This window comes from Staurois parvus, unplaced genomic scaffold, assembly GCF_062004578.1.
Source record: "Staurois parvus isolate SC_StPar_1 unplaced genomic scaffold, SC_StPar_1.0 ptg003441l, whole genome shotgun sequence".
NCBI classification, from domain to species: Eukaryota; Metazoa; Chordata; class Amphibia; order Anura; family Ranidae; genus Staurois; species Staurois parvus.
The window spans coordinates 15,404-35,305 of record NW_028321237.1 but is presented as its reverse complement, the minus strand read 5'-3'; the positions used below and the strand labels follow the sequence as shown (position 1 = coordinate 35,305).

General features: G+C 49.8%; 1 protein-coding gene across 1 annotated transcript; it reads left to right on the top strand.

Moving 5' to 3' along the window:
• Positions 1-295: 295 nt before the first annotated feature.
• On the top strand, positions 296-19,671 carry HIRIP3 (HIRA interacting protein 3; the record flags this gene model as incomplete). Its single annotated transcript, XM_089667631.1, has 6 exons — positions 296-438; positions 3,641-3,761; positions 6,883-9,014; positions 11,383-11,542; positions 12,768-12,866; positions 17,998-19,671. Coding segments are annotated over 6 exons (2,843 nt in total), but the record flags the coding sequence as incomplete, so codon positions are not given.
• Between the last annotated feature and the right edge of the window lie 231 nt (positions 19,672-19,902).

The following is a 19,902-nucleotide window of genomic DNA, read 5'->3' as shown; positions in this document are numbered from 1 at the left end:
GCAGTACAAGAGCGGGGGGCGGAGTCCAGTGTACTAACCTCAGGGTGGGTATTGAGCCTAGTACAGGAGCAGGGGGCGGGTCCAGTGTACTGATGTCAGGGTGGGTATTGAGCCCAGTACAGGAGCAGGGGGCGGGGTCCAGTGTACTGCCCTCAGGGTGGGTATTGAGCCCAGTACAAGAGCAGGGGGCGGGTCCAGTGTGCTGCCCTCAGGATGGTCGTGGACTCCCTGTAGACTGTGGAGGGAGCGGTGGGGAAGATCTGGAGAGATGTTAATGGTGGCGGTTTGTAACAAGTATTCTCTCCTCCCCTCTGCAGCATCCTGTCCCACTCTCTGGTGCGTTCCAAGTTCTTGGATCATTGCGGCCAATCGTCTTTGACCGCGAAGGAGCGACAGACACTCAAGAAGATCGTGGAGGAAGAGCTGCTGAAGATGCAGGTATTGGACCCCAACCCCCCCCCCCCCCCCCCCCCCCCGCTTCTTACATGGCGGTGCAAAATAAACCTGTGTGCTGTTCTTGCAGGACGGAGAAACCAGTTCACTTCTAACGCCCCTCCAGCTTCATGAACTTGTACACACAGGTGATGCCTCTGATCGCACCGTCATCAGACAACACGCATCACAGGCAAAATGGAAAGAGCCAATCAGAGAGGCTCTGTACTTTATAAACTACACCAATACAGTGATTAGTGCTAATAAAAAGCACTCGCACTGTACTAATGGCACTGGGCAGGAGGGGGTTAACATCTGGGGCGATCAAAGGGTTAACTGTGTGCAGTTTTGCGGCGTGTTTTTCACTGTAAGCACACTTGATAGGCTTAGCACCGTCACATGATCCTGCACACCCGAAAGTATTGGTTCAGGGGGGAAGGAGAGCTGATCTCTTTGTTGCAATCCTTCCTCCATTGTGAACGGGGTGATTGTTTGTAAACACAGTGTGTACATTTTGTGAACGCCATGATTGGTTCACAAAGTACAGAGCCACTCTGGCTGTTTTCATGTAGCCTGTGATATTGTCTGATGATGGCGTGATCACAGGTATAGTCTGTCTGTTTATAAATGGCACTCCAGAGAAAAGCCGCCACCTGCCCACATTTTTTTTTTCGTTCACTATGCAGTGGTCATGCGTTGGTTGGAGCGCGCAGGTTTGCTGTACGCACAGTGCGGACATTATTTATGAATGAGTTGTAGGACGGAGATGAATGCCAGTCGTGGGAATGGCCCCGGGCGCAGTTGGCTTGGTTACATCTCTGTATCTCTTTTTAGAAGATCGGTTCTATAAATAACCTTCGGGGGCGCACATAGCCGGAGGTGCCGCGCTCGCTTGTCGTCTGTGTAGTCAGCATTCATCAGTCTCTCCCGATGCCCCTGAGCTCGGAACCCATCAACTCTCTATTATAATCTCACTCGAGTTTCCCTCCTGCATGGGCTCGCCGCATGAACTCTGACTAGTACTGCTCTGGATAACGCCTGTACCCGCACCGTCCTCCTAAGACCCCCTCCCCCCACCCAGAGTCCCTCCGACTTGTCCGTCTTCATTTCCTTCCGTGTGATTTGGCTGTGACTTTCACAATCTCTATGTTTTACGCAGAACGTTTCCTCCGCCGTGTCGTCTGCTGAAGATCAGGTTTTGCCTGCAGGAGTGGACAGAGTCTCTGTATGCAGCACCGACTGTGTTTTCCTAAAGTGGACCTGTCCTTGTCATCATCGGTCAATTTCTGCAATGTTTTGACCAGAAAAATATTCTCTCTTACTATTGTTTTAAAAAAAAAAAAACACACCTGAGCCTGGATCACCTGGTGTGTGGCTGCCAGGAGCATTGTGGATGTTTCACATCAGTGGAGATTGCAGAGAATCTGTCACTTAAAAAAAGGGACTGACCTCTCTGATACATTTTTGCTTGGATACTGCGAGCGCAAGATGTTGTGGGCACCACCCCGCTACCTGTGAGTGCAGGATGTTGTGGGCACCGCCCCGCTACCTGTGAGTGCAGGATGTTGTGGGCACCGCCCCGCTACCTGTGAGTGCAGGATGTTGTGGGCACCGCCCCGCTACCTGTGAGTGCAGGATGTTGTGGGCACCGCCCCGCTACCTGTGAGCGCAGGATGTTGTGGGCACCGCCTCCTGTGAGCGCAGGATGTTGTGGGCACCGCCCCGCCTCCTGTGGCGCAGGATGTTGTGGGCACCGCCCCGCCTCCTGTGAGCGCAGGATGTTGTGGGCACCGCCCCGCCTCCTGTGAGCGCAGGATGTTGTGGCACCGCCCCGCCACCTGTGAGCGCAGGATGTTGTGGGCACCGCCCCGCTACTGTGAGCGCAGGATGTTGTGGGCACCGCCCCGCTACCTGTGAGCGCAGGATGTTGTGGGCACCGCCCCGCTACCTGTGAGCGCAGGATGTTGTGGGCACCGCCCCGCTACCTGTGAGCGCAGGATGTTGTGGGCACCGCCCCGCTACCTGTGAGCGCCGGGATGTTGTGGGCACCGCCCTGCTACCTGTGAGTGCGGGATGTTGTGGGCACCGCCCCGCTACCTGTGAGTGCGGGATGCTGTGGGCACTGCCACCTGTGAGCGCAGCTTCCTGTGGGCACCGCCCTGCTTCCTGTGGGCACCGGCCCCGCCTCCTGTGGCCCAGGATGTTGTGGGCACCACCCCGCCTCCTGTGGGCACGGAATGTTGTGGGCACCGCCCCGCCTCCTGTGGGCGTGGGATGTTTTGGGGCACCACCTCCTGTGAGCCCGGGATGTTGTGGGCACCTCTCCGCCTCCTGTGGGCACCGCCCTGCCTCCTGTGAGCCCGGATGTTGTGGGCACCGCCCCCGCCTCCTGTGGGCGCGGGATGTTGTGGGCACCGCCTCCTGTGGGCCCGGGATGTTGTGGGCAGCGCCCCGCCTCCTGTGGGCCCGGGATGTTGTGGGCAGCGCCCCGCCTCCTGTGGGCCCGGGATGTTTTGGGCACCTCCTCCTGTGGGCCCGGGATGTTGTGGGCAGCGCCCCGCCTCCTGTGGGCCGGGATGTTGTGGGCACCGCCCTGCCTCCTGTGGGCCCGGGATGTTGTGGGCACTGCCCCGCCTCCTGCGGGTCCGGGATGTTGTGGGCACTGCCCCGCCTCCTGCGGGCCCGGGATGTTGTGGGCACCTCCCCGCCTCCTGCGGGCCCGGGATGTTGTGGCACCCCCCCATGTTCCTGGAATGACCATACAATGCTGCAGGTGATGTCATAACATCAGGCTCCTCTGTACCATTTATCACCACCCACCACAGGACAAGAAGTAGACTCCACGTGTCACACGATTGGCCACATGAAATGCTATATTCTGTAGCAACATGGTGTTCAGCGGGAGGAAACCAAAGTGCACATCGGGGGACCAGAACTCACAGAAGTGACAGTTGCTGAAGATTTTTTGCATTGGACAGTTTCTCATGGACCACTGCAGGGATCAGCAGTTCAGGCAGCAAGGGAGGTGAGGATCTTCTTCATAGGAAGCCATTTATTTCAGGAATTATTTTTTGTAAAAGTGTCGCTTTGAAATGACTATCTGAGGTATTAGAAGTGCTGAATGTCGCCCGGTATTCACACCCAACGTACTGCAGGCTTTTTTGCATCATTTTGATGACATTCCCTCCTCTTTTTCCATTCCCCACAGGATGAGGATGCCAGCGAGGATGAACCTCTGATTAAAGTGCAGAAGAGGGCCCGGCATGACAGCAGAGATGACATAACGGGGAGCAAGGAGCCAACCTGGGAAAAGGAGGAAACCACTAGAGGTGAGTGCAAGCAGCGTCTGTCCTAGAGACAAGTAGTAGACTATGAGAGAAGAGCTGGAGAAGATACACCGCTTATTAAAAAGCTGACCTCCAGTCAAGTGCCTGAGATGGTGCTGTCAGTCTGCTGCAGGCAGGACCCAGCATTTTTCAGTCTCTTCTCTCCCCTGTGATCAGACTGTACATTATTACTTTGTAGCAAGTCTATCTGATACTAGCTTCGCTTTAATGAGACGCCGCAGACCTCGGGATATAAGCCTCCCCCCTTTGAGTGTAGATTCTAGGCAAAAATCGAGAGAGCATTATGAGAAATAAAGTCTTTCTGCAAAACATACGTGTTTGGCTGCCTTAAAGCTGAACTCCGGGATAAGCAAATGTTGTCTAAATCCATTCCTTATGTGTCAAAAAATGGGGGAAAAAAATAGGCAAAGGGAAAAAAATGGACTTTAGAGGCACAGAAACCATAAACACAAATCAGTAAAATCACTTGTACTTTGTTATGACGATAATCATGACACAAACATTTTTTTGTAAATTCTATTGTGCAATGTCCCCGCGGACAATGTCACACATCCCACCATACTCGCAGGAACAAGACTAGTGATGAGACATAACCACCAGGAAGGTCCTATGGGGGGGTGAGGGACATTAAGCCGCTAGAAGAATGGCCCAACCTGTTTCGTGACAACAATCACTTCTTCAGGGGCTTAGTAGTGAAATCTAAAAGAGATGGAGAGATATATATATATTCGTTATATCAGATTACATCATATAAATATGTAAAGATGCATATAAATATATCCTAGAACTTGCATATAACATCAATGTGTACCAAAAAACAAAAGTCCTCCTAATCCCAGAGGGCCGACCTCCTCCACCACTCCCACAAGGTAAGGGCCATCCAAGAGCCAGATATGGGGGCACAATAGTGGCCAACAACTAAGGCTCTCACAGGTCTGAAACAGCAACATTAACCCCCCTGGCGGTATTCCCGAGCTACACTCGGGGTAAAGTTTCAGCACCACAAGCGGTGACCCCGAGCTACACTCGGGAATACACTGCAGCGTTGCTCTGGGATCTCTTCTTCACTTACCTTGTCCTGCGCTCCCGCGATGTCCCCCCTGCAGTGTCCCCTTACAATGTCCTCCGGCCGATGCCGGCATCTGTCTTCCGGGTTCCGTTCCCTGCGACGTCGGGACGTACGGGAGATGCATCCGGCAGAAATTTAAAAATGTAAAAAGTGACATTCACTAAATACACTAAAATCACATAGTACATTCCTGTATCAAACCATTTCACATACATTTTGTCCCGAGTGCTTTGTCCGGCGCCCTGCCTGCATTTTTACTGTTTTCTCCCTGTAAACTGAGAAACGTCCATGGCGTCCAAAAAGCGTCCCTTTAGGTCAGACGCGGTTTTAGACCGGCTAGAGAACAGCGATAGTAAATCAGAACCACTTGCAGAATTGAGTGATAATGATTTGTGGGGGAAATTCCTCATCAGACACTGAAAACGACTCTGCGACTGAGCTCAGCGATGTGCGAACTTGGCGCTCTATTTCACATTTCAGTGTTTTTGGTTTGATTATATTATTGAAATGTATTATTAAATTATTATTTTTTATGATTATTTATTAAATTATAATTTATGATTTTGTGTTTCAAATTTTATCATATCCGGGATGTTTACTAGACTCTTGTTCAGACAGATTTCAGTGAGTTATTCCTAAGAATTACAGGCCTACAATAAGAAAACATATTTCCATGCAAAAAAATGTACGGCTTTGAGCACAGAAATACTGACATAATCAGACCGCTAGGGAGGTTAAAATAAGGGGGGAATTTTTAACAAATGTTTTTTGTGTCATGACTTATCGTCATAATAAAGTACAAGTGATTTTACTGATTTGTGTTTATGGTTTCTGTGCCTCTAAAGTCCATTTTTTCCCTTTGCCTATTTTTTCCCCCATTTTTTTGGTCTGATGAACCAGGACGTGGCACTAGTGTATCAAAAAATTGGAAGTGACCTGACACCCGAGTACACTCCAATAATTCCTTTTTGTTCATTCCTTATGTGTATTCTTCCTTGAATCTTGGTGTGATTTGTGTATTTTTTTTCTAGATTTGTGAAGTAACCCAATGTGAGACTTCCTGTAATGAAGACCGCTCACTGCTGCTCTCTCCCCTTGTGCAGGGTGACTGGTCCTGTCTCCACCCCCTCCTGTAGTTTTCTGCAGGCAGTCTGTAGTGGGTTCCTTCCACAGCTTTACTATCTGCATTGGCTGTGTATAGTGGTAATGTCCCTGCTATGTTGCAAGGTAATATCTGGGTTTGCAAAGGCTATTAAAGAACATATTTAAATGTAACGTTTTTGTGCCTGGAAGTGATCTTTTGATGTTTATTTAAATTTTAAAAAAAATTAAAATTCGGCCTTTACAATCATATCATCATACTTGCCTGCTCTGTGTAATGGTTTTGCACAGAGCAGCCCTGATCCTCCTCTTCTGCCGGCGGCCCTGGCCCCTGCCTCCTGCCAAGTGCCCCAATAGCAAGCAGTTTCCCAAGCCACTCCTCTGTGTCCTTTCACACAGTCTGGCTTGCCCCCCCCCCCCCTCCTCATTGGCTTACTAGCTATGATTGACAGTAGCGTGAACCAGAGGCTCCCACTGTTGTCTCAGCCAGTGAGAAGGGAGAAACCCTGGACAGACAAGGCTTTCGTGCATATTGCTGGATCGAGAAGTTGCTGCTGCACTCAAAAGGGTTTTCACCTTCATGCATAGAATGCATGAAGGTAAAAAAAACCTTTGGCCTTTGCAACCACTTTGTGCATTATTATTAATTTATTAATAATTCATGTATTATTATTTTTTATATATTTTAAGCAGTTGCACTACTTACATTATTCATTGCAGTGTAGTAATTCATATCTTTATCAGGTTATGGTTCCAGCAGGTATAGGTCATGTTTGCACAAATCAGGTTAATTACCCCCCAGGTCATCCTCCTGGAGGATTCCTGGATTTGGAGATGCCAGGTACTATCCTACACCTCCACCCTTGTTAGTTCTTTTAGTGTGAAAACGCGAGACTGATTGACCCTCTATGAATGATTTTTGCTCCTTTTCAGACATCGAGTCAGAGGAAGACTCCGGGATTGAGCAGAGAGACGCCAAGAGATTGTCCAGCAGTTCCCCTGAAGCTCCAACTTCCAAAAAGGGAAAAGGGACCAAGAAAGAGTCCCCACAGAAACAGGAACGAGGCATAGCGAGTGACAATGATGTCAAAGAGGACCTATCTGAGGAAGACTCAGATGACGGGAGTAAGGTAAAACAGAAAACAGGACCGCTAAAGCCATCAGCAAGAAAGAACGAGAATTCGGAATTGAGCAGCGATGACGAGAATACTGCACCCAAGAAGAAACTGAACGAGGAGTCTGATAGTGAGGATGAAGAGCCCCCTAAGAACAAAAAGAAGACTTTGGGCTCTGACAGCGAAGACAGTGATAGAACAAAAAATAGAGCGCAGAGCGAGGATTCCGACAGTGAGGAAGAAATGACACTTGCCAAACTGAAAACCTCTGAGGCTAAAAAAAAGGAGAGGTCTACAGACAGTGAGGACAACCCAAAGAAAACGGTTGACATCAAACAGAAGCCCAAACAAGCTGTTGTCAAGCCAGGGAAGAGACCACAGAAGCAAGAGATGGAAAGCGAGGATGAAGAGGAGCGTGTCCTTAAGAAGGGAAAGGGTAAGAGAGACAGTGATGATGAGAGCGGAGAGGATCTTGGAGCCACGAAAAGCAAGAAAGGACAGAAAAGAGAGAGTGACAGTGAGGAGGAAAGTCCAACCAAAAGAAGAATAAAGACGACTATGCTAAGAAAAGAGAGCAAACTTAAAGCAAGTACCATGGGGGAGACTGTGGCCAAGAGAAAGCCAAAGAAAGAGATTGACAGCGAGGAGGAGTATACGCCCAAGAGGAAAGTAAAGACGACATCAAAAAAACAGATTGACAGCGAGGAAGAGGAGTATACATCCAAGAGGAAAGTAAAGAAGACCGCATCCAAGAAACATATGAACAGCGAGGAAGAGAGTCCAGCCAAGAGGACACCAAAGAAGGCCATGTCAAAGAAACACAGCGACAGCGAGGAGGAGAGTCCAGCCAAGAGGACAACAAAGAAGGCCATGTCAAAGAAACCTAGTGACAGCGAGGAGGAGAGTCCAGCCAAGAGGACAACAAAGAAGGCCATGTCAAAGAAACATAGTGACAGCGAGGAGGAGAGTCCAGCCAAGAGGACAACAAAGAAGGCCATGTCAAAAAAACATAGTGACAGCGAGGAGGAGAGTCCAGCCAAGAGGACAACAAAGAAGGTCATGTCAAAGAAACATAGTGACAGCGAGGAGGAGAGTCCAGCCAAGAGGACAACAAAGAAGGTCATGTCAAAGAAACATAGTGACAGCGAGGAGGAGAGTCCAGCCAAGAGGACAACAAAGAAGGCCATGGCAAAAAAACACAGCGACAGCGAGGAGGAGAGTCCAGCCAAGAGGACAACAAAGAAGGCCATGTCAAAGAAACATAGTGACAGCGAGGAGGAGTACACGCTCAAGAGGAAGGTAAACGTGGCATCAAAAAAACAGAGTGACAGCGAGGAAGAGGAGTATACACCCAAGAGGAAAGTAAAGAAGACCGCATCCAAGAAACAGACACCAAAGAAGGCCATGTCCAAGAAACCTAGCGACAGCGAGGAGGAAGAGAGTCCAGCCAAGGAACAGTCTCTTAAAGACAGTGAAAGTGAGGAGGAAGGGGATGCAGTCAGGCCTGCATCATCAAATAAGTCCAGTGACAGCGAGGAGGAAGAAAAGAGCCCAGCAAAGGCTTCTAAACAGAGTGATAGTGGTACGGATGAGGATGACGCAAGCTCTCTGAAAAAAGGATCAAATAAAGAGACTGACAGTGAGGGAGAGGCGCATCCTGCACAGACCAAAAATAGAAAAAGCAGCAGCGAGGAGGACCCCAGAAGAAAGGAAAATTCGGCTAAGCAAACCAGCAAACAGACTGGCCTCAAAAAACCAGCCAATGATAATAAAGAGAAACTTGGAAAAGGTGGAAAGGATAAGAAGGCATCGAAGGGCAGCGACTCCCAGGATAGTGATGAGGAGATAGGCGAGGATAAGGAAAAGAAGGACAAAGATGACGGAGACAGCGATTTGTCTGATGTGTCTGAAGATGGCAATAAAGACAAAAGTGCTAAGAAGGAGAGCAAGGTGAGATAAGCAATGTTCGAATCTTTCACTGCCCTTTAAAATCAAGAAATGTGCAAGCTGTCCGAATTAAATTGTCTTGTATCTCTGAGACTCCAGTGGAGAGTTTCCCAGCTGTGGTTTGTGTCTCTGCCTCTCCCACAAAGCTGCAGTGGTAATTTCCCAAATGTAGTTTTTGTCCTTGGCCCTCCCACAAGACGCCAAAGTTGAGTTCCCCTCTTTAGTTTGTATCTCTGGCCCTCCCACAAGATGCCAAAGGTGAGTTCCCCTCTTTAGTTTTTGTCCTTGGCCCTCCCACAAGATGCCAAAGGCAAGTTCCCCTCTTTAGTTTGTATCTCTGGCCCTCCCACAAGATGCCAAAGGTGAGTTCCCCTCTTTAGTTTGTGTCTCTGGCCCTCCCACAAGACGCCAAAGGTGAGTTCCCCTCTTTAGTTTGTGTTTCTGGCCCTCCCACAAGACGCCAAAGGTGAGTTCCCCTCTTTAGTTTGTGTCTCTGGCCCTCCCACAAGACGCAAAAGGTGAGTTCCCCTCTTTAGTTTGTGTCTCTGGCCCTCCCACAAGATGCCAAAGGTGAGTTCCCAAACATAGTTTGTCTGCCACTCCTACAAGACTTCATTGGAGAGTTCCCAAACATAGTTTGTGTGTCTGCCACTCCTACAAGACCCAATGGCCAGTGCTTGGCTGCAGAATATGTCTCTGCCCCTCCTTCAAGGATCCAATAGAGTTCCTAACTGTAGTTTGCCTCTGCCCCTCCCACCAGGCTCTGGTGAAGTGATCCTGGAAGTGGTTTGTGTCTGCTCTTCCTACAAGGCTCCAGTGAAGAGTTTCCAACTGTAGATCATGTCTCCACCTCTCCCACAAGACTCCAATAGAGAGTTTCCAGCTACAGTTTGTGTCTGCCCTCCTACAAGGCTCCAATGGCGAGTTCCTAGCTGTAGATTTGTATCTGCAGCCCTCCAAGACTGCAGTGGAGGGTTCCTGACTGTATTATGTGTCTCTGCCCCTCCTAAAAGAGTTCCCGTCTGTCCTTGTCTCTGCCCCTCCCACAAGACTTCAATGGAGAGATCCCATCAGTTTCTCTGTCCCTCCCACAAGGCTCTAGTAAAGTGTTCCTGCCCCTCCTACATGGCTCCAGTTGAATGTTCCCATCTGTGTCTCTGCCCCTCCCACATGACTCCAATGGAGAATTCGCAACTGTAGTTTGTGGCCTCACCCCTCCCACAAGACTCTAATGGAGAGTTCCCATCTGTTTGTGTCTCTGCCCCTTCCCACACGACTCCAATGGAGATTTCCCATCTGTGTCTCTGCCCCTTCCCACACGACTCCAATGGAGCGTTCCCATCTGTTTCTGTCTCTGCCCCCTCCCACACGACTCCAATGGAGATTTCCCATCTGTTTGTGTCTCTGCCCCTCCCACACGACTCCAGTGGAGAGTTCCCATCTGTTTGTGTCTCTGCCCCCTCCCACACGACTCCAGTGGAGATTTCCCATCTGTTTGTGTCTATGCCCCCTCCCACACGACTCCAGTGGAGAGTTCCTATCTGTTTGTGTCTCTGCCCCTTCCCACACAACTCCAATGGAGAGTTCCCATCTGTTTGTGTCTCTGCCCCTCCCACACGACTCCAGTGGAGATTTCCCATCTGTTTGTGTCTATGCCCCCTCCCACACGACTCCAGTGGAGAGTTCCTATCTGTTTGTGTCTCTGCCCCTTCCCACACAACTCCAATGGAGAGTTCCTATCTGTTTGTGTCTCTGCCCCCTCCCACACGACTCCAGTGGAGAGTTCCCATCTGTTTGTGTCTCTGCCCCCTCCCACACGACTCCAGTGGCGAGTTCCCATCTGTTTGTGTCTCTGCCCCCTCCCACACGACTCCAGTGGAGAGTTCCCATCTGTTTGTGTCTCTGCCCCCTCCCACACGACTCCAGTGGCGAGTTCCCATCTGTTTGTGTCTCTGCCCCCTCCCACACGACTCCAGTGGAGATTTCCCATCTGTTTGTGTCTCTGCCCCTTCCCACATGACTCCAATGGAGAGTTCCCATCTGTTTGTGTCTCTGCCCCCTCCCACACGACTCCAGTGGAAAGTGCCCAACTGTAGTTTGTTTATCTGTCCCTCTCAAAAGACTTGTGGCTGTATTGTGTCTCTGCACCTCCTACAAAGCTGAAATGCGTTGCCGTTAGATGCCCCAGTTATTTGTCTCCTATTGTGCAGATTCCATTGTGGTGAGGCCATATTTTAGCTCTGTAATGTTCGAGGCAATTGGACATAACTGAGAATTACTGGGAAGATCCCTCTCCAATGGAGCCCCCAAGAGATACGAATTCCAGCACAAGCATCTATCCTGTAACCACACTCTCTCCTGCTGTCCATAGAGCACCTCAAAGGAAGACCACCCGTCCATCACTCGGCTGAAGAGATACATCGTGACCTGCGGGACTCGGAGGAACTACAAGAAGCTGTTTCAGAACTGCCGCTCGGTGAAGTCCATGGTGGAGGTGCTGAAGAAGGAGCTGGAGGACCTGGGGGTGAAAGGTGAGCTGTGACCGTTGTCCTGCGTGTCGCTTATCAGGCCTGTTTTTCAGCGAACAGAAAATAAAAGGTAAATGAAACTTGTATGGAGAGGAATGCCCAGGGTTTTGGGTATGGGGAGCAGGGGATTTCCTCCCATGATGCAGTGCTCGGGCCTAGTGGCCATTCGTCAGGCCTCAACACAGTCACATTAGAGGGGGGACACATCATCAACCCTGTGTAAGCTCCAATGTGAATCATACACATGAATATAAGGGGGATGGGCTCTCACCACTTCAATACCGGGCACTTTCACCCCATTCCTGCCCAGGCCAGCTTTCAGCGCTGTCACACTTTCAATGACAATTGCGCGGTCATGCAACACTGTACCCATATGAATTTTTTAGCATTTTGGTGGTATTTATGCACCACTGGGATTTTTCTTTTTTGCTATATAAATTAAAGTCCAAAAATTTTGAAAAAAAAGTGTTATTCTTATAAAATTTTGCAAATCTTTTTTCATAAATCTTGGCCAAAATTTATTCAGTTATCTTTTTAGTAAAAAAAAAATGACCCAAATTGGTGTATAACCAAAAATTATAATTTTTTTACTTTTTTTTTTAACATACTGTCACCCTAGCAGTACAGTGCCAATGTACTACTTGTGGGGGGTGATGAATTTTTTTTTTTTTTTTTACACTGATTGCTTTTACACCCATAAAGGCTGTAAAAGCAATCATTTCTCTCTGTCTGCATTCTTGCAGCCATTGAGAAATACTGTGAGAGCTGTGATTGGTCACAGCTTGTCACATGGCACAAGGCTGTTGTGAATAGCCCTGTACCATGTGACCTCGGTGATCATTCACAGATTTCACACGTAGTAAGCAATGATGTCAGAAAGTGACATTTTGCTTACTACTATTCATGTGATCACTGTTGGCCAATCAGTGATCACATGATTGGGACCTCACATGATTGGGACTTCACACAGAGGTCCCGTACAGCAATCTGTGTCCGGAGGACACAGCAGGCACCGGATCGTGGTGCTACGCATGCGCACAAGCAGGGAAGCGGTTTATAAACGGCCACCCTCTCCTGCAGTGCTCCTGTCCGGCCGTTTATATACATGGGCCGGACGGGAAGTGGTTAAGTCCGTACTACAGTGTGCATGAGGCCTCAAGTGTCAGGCTGGGTGTCAGGAAAGGTGATGGAATCCAATACTGAGTGTCGGGTCTTTGCATTAACACAGGAAAGCCGAGTCTGGAAAAGTGCCGCGTTGTGCGACTGAAGCGGGAGGAGGCGGCTGAGCTGGCGGAACTGGACACCAGTAACATCATCGCCACGGCTGGTGAGACTCCAAATCCTTCTGCCACATTGTATTGCTAGGGTGTAAAGAGTACTGACCCAGATCAGCCAATCAAATTGTACTCTGCTACAGGCAGGTCAGGGAGGAACCATTTCTGATTTGGGCTTCTTTGTGCTATTAATCACTTTGATTGCATTTGTTTGCCTGCTTTTATTAGGCTGCCAGTGCAGTTGTAGGGTACGGATGAGGCCTATTAGTAGGCTGCTGGCCAGAATCTGCCTCTGCTATGTCATCTGTAAACATTGCTGGCTTTTCAGGCTCTGAATAAAACTTGCCGGAAGCTTCCAGACATTTCCTAAGTGATCACCAAGTGCTGGAAAGGCATTCAGGAATGTTTTTATGTTTCCCTTTAAATGCTTTATAATTCACATAAAGAGCGGAAAAAATGTATTTATTTCAGGTACTTCTATAGCGCCATCGATGTACGCAGCACTTTACATATATATTGTACATTCACATCAGTCCCTAACCCTCAAGGGGAGTACAATCTAAGGTCCCTAACCCTCAAGGGGTGTACAATCTAAGGTCCCTAACCCTCAAGGGGTGTACAATCTAAGGTCCCTAACTCACATTCATACACATACTAGGGACAATATAGACAGGAGCCAATTAACCTACCAGCATGTCTTTGGAGACTGGGAGGAAACCGGAGTACCCGGAGGAAACCCGCGCAGGCACAGGGAGAAGATGCAAACTCCAGGCAGGTGGTGCCGTGGTTGGGATTTGAACCAACGACCCGAGTACTGCCAGGTGGAAGTGCTAATCATTTAGCCAGTGTACTGCTCATAAAACTCAGACAGCAACCCTAACCCTCCTCTATTCAACGGAAATCTGACCTCCGGCCTTCCCTTCAGTCTTGCACAGTTGTGCCGGCTCCCCTCCTGGGCTGTGCCGGCTCCCCTCCTGGGCTGTGCCGGCTCCCCTCCTGGGCTGTGCCGGCTCCCCTCCTGGGCTGTGCCGGCTCCCCTCCTGGGCTGTGCCGGCTCCCCTCCTGGGCTGAATCAGCTTCCTCTGATTTCACTGCAGACTTTGAGCTTCTCACAATCTGCATTAGAATCTGCAGCAAGTCAGATTGAGCTCTGCCTCATTCCTGGCTCTGGGACGTCCAGCATCATCTTGCGCTTTCCTCCCCATTCTGACTGTCCTTGGCCCCGCCCCTTTCATCTATAGGAGTTCAGTTCTTTCAACCGTGGAAGCTTAAAGAGGAGTTCCACTAAACCTATCAAAAAATAAGTCAGCAGCTACAAAAACTGTTGCTGCTGACTTTAAAAAACAGCCACTTACCTGTCCCTCGGTCCCGTGGTGTGTCCCCCGCAGCCCATTTCACTAGCCGTCTTGTATTCCAGGAGGCCGGCATCTTCAGTGTGGGACCCCAGCTGTATAGCTTGCGGCTTCACAGCCGAGTACCCACTGCGCATGCGCGAGTAGCGCTGCGCTTCATGAATGGTCCTGTAGTCTTCTAGGACCTGTCACGTGTCCCAAAAGACTACGGGGAGGGAGGACACCTTCCGATCGCCTAGGCAACCTGCAGCTCTCCAGCTGTTGCAGGACTACAAGTTCCATCATGCCTCTGCAAGTCATAGCTGTAACTGTCAGTTTTGTAATGTTGCAATGCCTCATGGGAAATGTAGTTCCACAGCAGCTAGAGAGCCGCAGGTTGCCTACCCCTGGCCTAGGCGATCGGACCAGAAGTAGGAGCGGGTACCTGTCAAATTCAGGTACCCACTCCCCCCCTCGCCCCCCAAAGGTGCCAATTCTTAATGGGGATCAGGGTAGCAGTCCTTTAAAGCAGAACTTCCCCTTTTGGGTGGAGCTCCGCTTTAACCTCACACATGGGCGTTATGTAGGGCGGTCTGCATGCAAATACAGCCTACCTAGTAACCGCCCACTTCCCCAGACTGACACCCAGCTATCAAGGCGTGGTGATAATAAAGGGTAAACTAAAAAACACCTAATTAACCAAAAATATATAATCAAATAAGCAGCTAAAACCTCACCCTCAAACAAGGTAAAATGTGAAAAAATATAAAAAAGGTCGCGCTCTAACCAAATAATCACAAAAAATCATCAAATATACATTAATTAAAGAAGAAAAAAGTGTATCAAAAACATTGCATGACTCCTCCCAAGGCCAGCCCTCTGCTTGCGTCAGGACTGAGGACTCTTGAGAGGAGGTCTGGGGCTGTGATGTTTTAGGAAGCTATGTACAGCACCCTGCCGGCCCCTCCCACCAGCCATGATCTGCCTGCATTGCATTGAGAAGCAAAGAGACAATAATATCACTGGGCTTAAAAGAGGGTATATAATAATAATGAAAAGGTTTTAATTAAATATTTATTTAGCATGTTGATGATGGGGGATTGAAGATCAGGGAAGGGAAAATTATAAGCGGATGAAGCCGGCTCCCCTTTCTCTATCCTTTTTTAATAAGACGAATGATGACTTGTGGAAAACACGATCGCTCCACTTTAATTATTATTTATTTATGAAGCGATGAAGCTGGCCTTTTGTCTCTTCTTATGGCTGAGCGAGCTATTAAAGTAGTAATCTGAGCGGGTCGGCTGGAGAGATACAAAGAGAGATTGTTCTGGGTATAAATCATATATGAAAGGACGCCGTGAGCGCAGGACTCCCGCCAGGACTTTGCTTCTTTTACTTTGATGGAAGAGGTCAGAAGCGGTCAGGATTTGATTGCTGTGTGTGGTCTCTACATGTAGACTTCCTGTCTAGGTGACCACGTAGCACGTTGCTGGTCAGCATGCCTGCCATTGCTGATGTTATCATTCTGCAAATGCTAGTTGCCTGGCACAGGTGCAGAATACCTGCAGGGGATGAACTTGCCAGCCAGGCAACTAGCATCTTCAAATGGAGGCCGGCAATTGCATCTTCCCATATTTTCTCAATCTATAAACTGGAACAAGCATGTAGCTAGGAAAGTGCGAGGACCTGATGTCATGTACTGGGCAGGTTGTCTAAAAGTGCCCTTCTTTTTGTTCCTTGCCCTGACCTAAATGATCTCCCCCTCCCCCCTCATCCGATATATATACTTGGCATGATCTTCTATATACTTACCTCCATGGCCTTCGTTGTTTACATCCAGCAGTGAACGCCTCCCTCTGCTGGCTGCACCTGCACAGTGCAGCCCTGTAGACTTCTATGGCACTTGTCTACCTTCATCTCCCAGCCAGGAGATGGCCACAGAGAAGTCTTTGGGGCTGTGCTGGACAGGCGCAGCCAGGAGATGGCCACAGAGAAGTCTTTGGGGCTGTGCTGGACAGGCGCAGCCAGGAGATGGCCACAGAGAAGTCTTTGGGGCTGTGCTGGACGGGTGCAGCCAGGAGATGGCCACAGAGAAGTCCTCGGGGCTGTGCTGGACAGGCGCAGCCAGGAGATGGCCACAGAGAAGTTTTTTTGGGGCTGTGCTGGACAGGCGCAGCCAGGAGATGGCCACAGAGAAGTCTTTGGGGTTGTGCTGGACGGGCGCAGCCAGGAGATGGCCACAGAGAAGTCTTTTTGGGGTTGTGCTGGACGGGCGCAGCCAGCAGATGGCCACAGAGAAGTCTTTGGGGTTGTGCTGGACGGGTGCAGCCAGGAGATGGCCACAGAGAAGTCTTTGGGGTTGTGCTGGACGGGTGCAGCCAGGAGATGGCCACAGAGAAGTCTTTTTGGGGTTGTGCTGGACGGGCGCAGCCAGGAGATGGCCACAGAGAAGTCTTTGGGGTTGTGCTGGACGGGCGCAGCCAGGAGATGGCCACAGAGAAGTCTTTGGGGTTGTGCTGGACAGGCACAGCCAGGAGAGCGGGCCTTTCACCTCTGGATGTAAACCTACCATGAAGGTTGTGTAGGTCAGATCTCGGCAAGTATAGATGTGTGGGGAGGGGTTGGATTGTTTTAAAGGATTACAAGCAAAAGTGTTCCTGTTCTAGGCGAGGCAAGGTTGAAGTGGTGAAGGTATGGGGTGGGGGCACGGTCATTGGATAGAGCATAGGGGAGGATGAGGTTCGGGATATTGGATGGTGCTCCCAGCAGGCTTTGGAAAATGGGGACGTGGAATATGCAAACATACAATGAAGGGAAAGTGTGCGTAGGCTAGGTGAGAGTGGGGGTGCGGTCTAGGTGAGAGAGGGGGTGCAAGGTGGGTGAAAATGTACAGTAGGTGTAGATGTAAGAGGAATGGGAAATAGTGTGTGCAGGTGTGGTAGAGATGGGCCTGCAGGGGAGTTAGTGGTGTACGTTGTTGAGCGTGGGGAATGCAGAAGAGTAGACGCGATTGCGAGAGCAGAAGGGTGCAGGTGTGGTGGTGAGAGGAAAGGGGGAGGCAGGAGTAGGAATGGTGGTGAGAGCAGAAAGGGGGGGCACGAGCGGTGGTGACAGCAGAAAGGGGGCAGGAGTGGCGGTGAGAGTAGGGGGGGGATGGGGCGGCCGCGGCGGTGAGAGCTTAAGGGGGGGCGGGCGCGGCGGTGAGAGCAGAAGGGGGGGCAGGCGCGGCGGTGAGAGCAGAAGGGGGGGCGGGCGCGGCGGTGAGAGCAGAAGGGGGGGCGGGCGCGGCGGTGAGAGCAGAAGGGGGGGCGGGCGCGGCGGTGAGAGCAGAAGGGCGGCGGGCACGGCGGTGAGAGCAGAAGGGGGGGTGGGCACGGCGGTGAGAGCAGAAGGGGGGGTGGGCACGGCGGTGAGAGCAGGAGCAGCGGTGAGATTAGAGGAGGGACAGGGGGCGGGTGCGGCGGTCAGAGCAGAAGGGGGGCCGGGTGTGGCGGTGAGAGAAGGGGGGCCGGGTGTGGCGGTGAGAGAAGGGGGGGCAGGGGCGGCGGTGAGAGCAGAAGGGGAGGGGCGGGTGCAGTGGTGAGAGCAGAAGGGGGGCCGGCATGATAACATGGGTAAGTGGGGGAGCGCAGGTGCAGTGTAGAGCAGGGGAGGGGATGGGGGTCAGTTTGGGAGAGGGGAGATTTGGTGGGAATAAGGGCACAGGGCCAGTGAGCAGGCACAATGGGGGGATGGGAAGGGACACAGTGGCCATATTTTCTTCCTTTCACACATTAGAGAATTTTTGCCAATATGTAAACAAATTGACTTTATTTTGCTGAAGAGATTTAACACCTAATCTGTCCTCCCCCAGGACGCCCCCGTCGCCGAAACACCTGGAACCCCTATCAGGCTTCCTCGTCTCTTAACACCTCTCCTCCCCCGTACCGCAAAGAGCTGTCATCGAACTCCGAGGGGGAGGAAGGACCCCCCCGCAAGAAGAAGACCATGGATTGGTCTGGTTTAAGGGGCATCATCAGTGATGATGGAGACAGCGAATAATAAACCTTTGCCTCTCACCTGATGGATTTGGGACAATCTGAAGACATGGAACTCTTTATTTTTAGCCTGTATTCCTTCTAGCGCCCCTTAGTGATGGATCAGCAGCACTGCAAATTGTAAAGTAAGGTGACTGATTTATCATAAATTGTGCCAAAACCATTAATTTGGCTCGGTTACCTGCATGAACCACTTCGTTTTTCTGGCTGTTGGAACAGAACGGAGCCTGTGAATTGGCCTGGAATATGCACCATGTGTGAGGCACACAGTCCCTCATGCCTCATCCATGTGAAGAGTCCCTAGCAGAGTTAGACTTGTGTTTTCTGTGCTGGTTCAATAAACCGTTGCGCTGGATGAAGGATCTTGATCAAGTAAAGGGAATCGTGATTGCTGGGAGCAACAGCTGCCTTTCCTTTGGACACTTTGATGAAGAGAGAGGTTCCCTTTTGAGGGGTCGGCATAGCTGCCATCTTGGAATCTCATTGATGTGTTTTCATTCTCTATTAGGAGTGGGAAGTCCCTGTAAATAGCCAATTCTCCCACATTGCAGCCATCGAGTTGTATCCACAAATAGACAGTTATGGTAGATTGTCATTAAAGGATAAGTGCACTTTAAAACGAGGTATATTTATCCTTCTTTTTTTTAACTTCCCAAAAGAAATGCCTACTTACCTTGATCTGATGGCCGCAGCCTCCAGCATTTATTTACCTCCCGTGTTGTAAGTCTTCACTGCCCTGGCTGTGGCTACACATTATTGCTCCATAGACTTCTATGAGGCTGGGTTCCAAAGCCCGAGACTATTGGGAACAGTCCCATGGAAGTCTATGGAGCTGTAATGCGCAGGTGCGGCCAGGACACTAAACACTTGAAACGCTGGATGTAAACAAACCACAGTACTGCAGCCATCAGATCGAGGTAAGTATGCATCTGTAGAGGGGGATGGTGGGCTGGGTTAGGTCAGGCTTTAAAGGGCACTTACCATTTAAAATCTATCTAAACCAGGGTGGGAAAACTGGCCCTTCGGCTGTTGTGGAACTACGTGTCCCAGGAGGCATTGCAAGAATGGCTTCCAGAGGCATGATAGGACTTGTAGTTCTGCAGCAGCTGGAGGGATGCAGTTTGCTCAACCCTGATTTTTTTCCTTTAAGGATGGAATAATTTCGGATTAGAACCTCTATAGCTTTTTTTTTTTTTTTTTTTTTTTTAAATTGAAGTCTGTGTCCTTGTTTGGTGGTTCATTTTCTTTACCCTGAAGACCTTTTTTTGTTACTGGGGAATTGGTGGGAAATCCAAAATGTTACCAATTGGAATACTGTTCCTTTTACTTCTGTTCTGGTGACAACTCTTAAGGGTGGATTTCCTCTCTCTTCCTGTTGTGTTTCCAGCACAGGAAGTGAAGGAAAATCTCTCCATCAGGACAACAATACAAAGTTCTAGCCATTTTACTTCAATCGAAACTTTAAAAAAAACTGCTGTACATATTCTTTAGGAGCCTTGTTTTTGTTTTTTTTTTATGATTGAAGCGGACCTTTCATGACCTATAGAAGGTCTGCTTTTTTGCCGCCCTCCTGTCCACTCTACCGGAAATGGCTTCATGAAGCTGATTGTAAACAAACCATTTGCCTATTAGGGAAGAAAAAACTTGCCTCGGCCTAGGACACTTTCGGGAGGATAAAAGGTTAACTCACCGTACCTTTCTGCAAGGCTAGGAACTTAAAG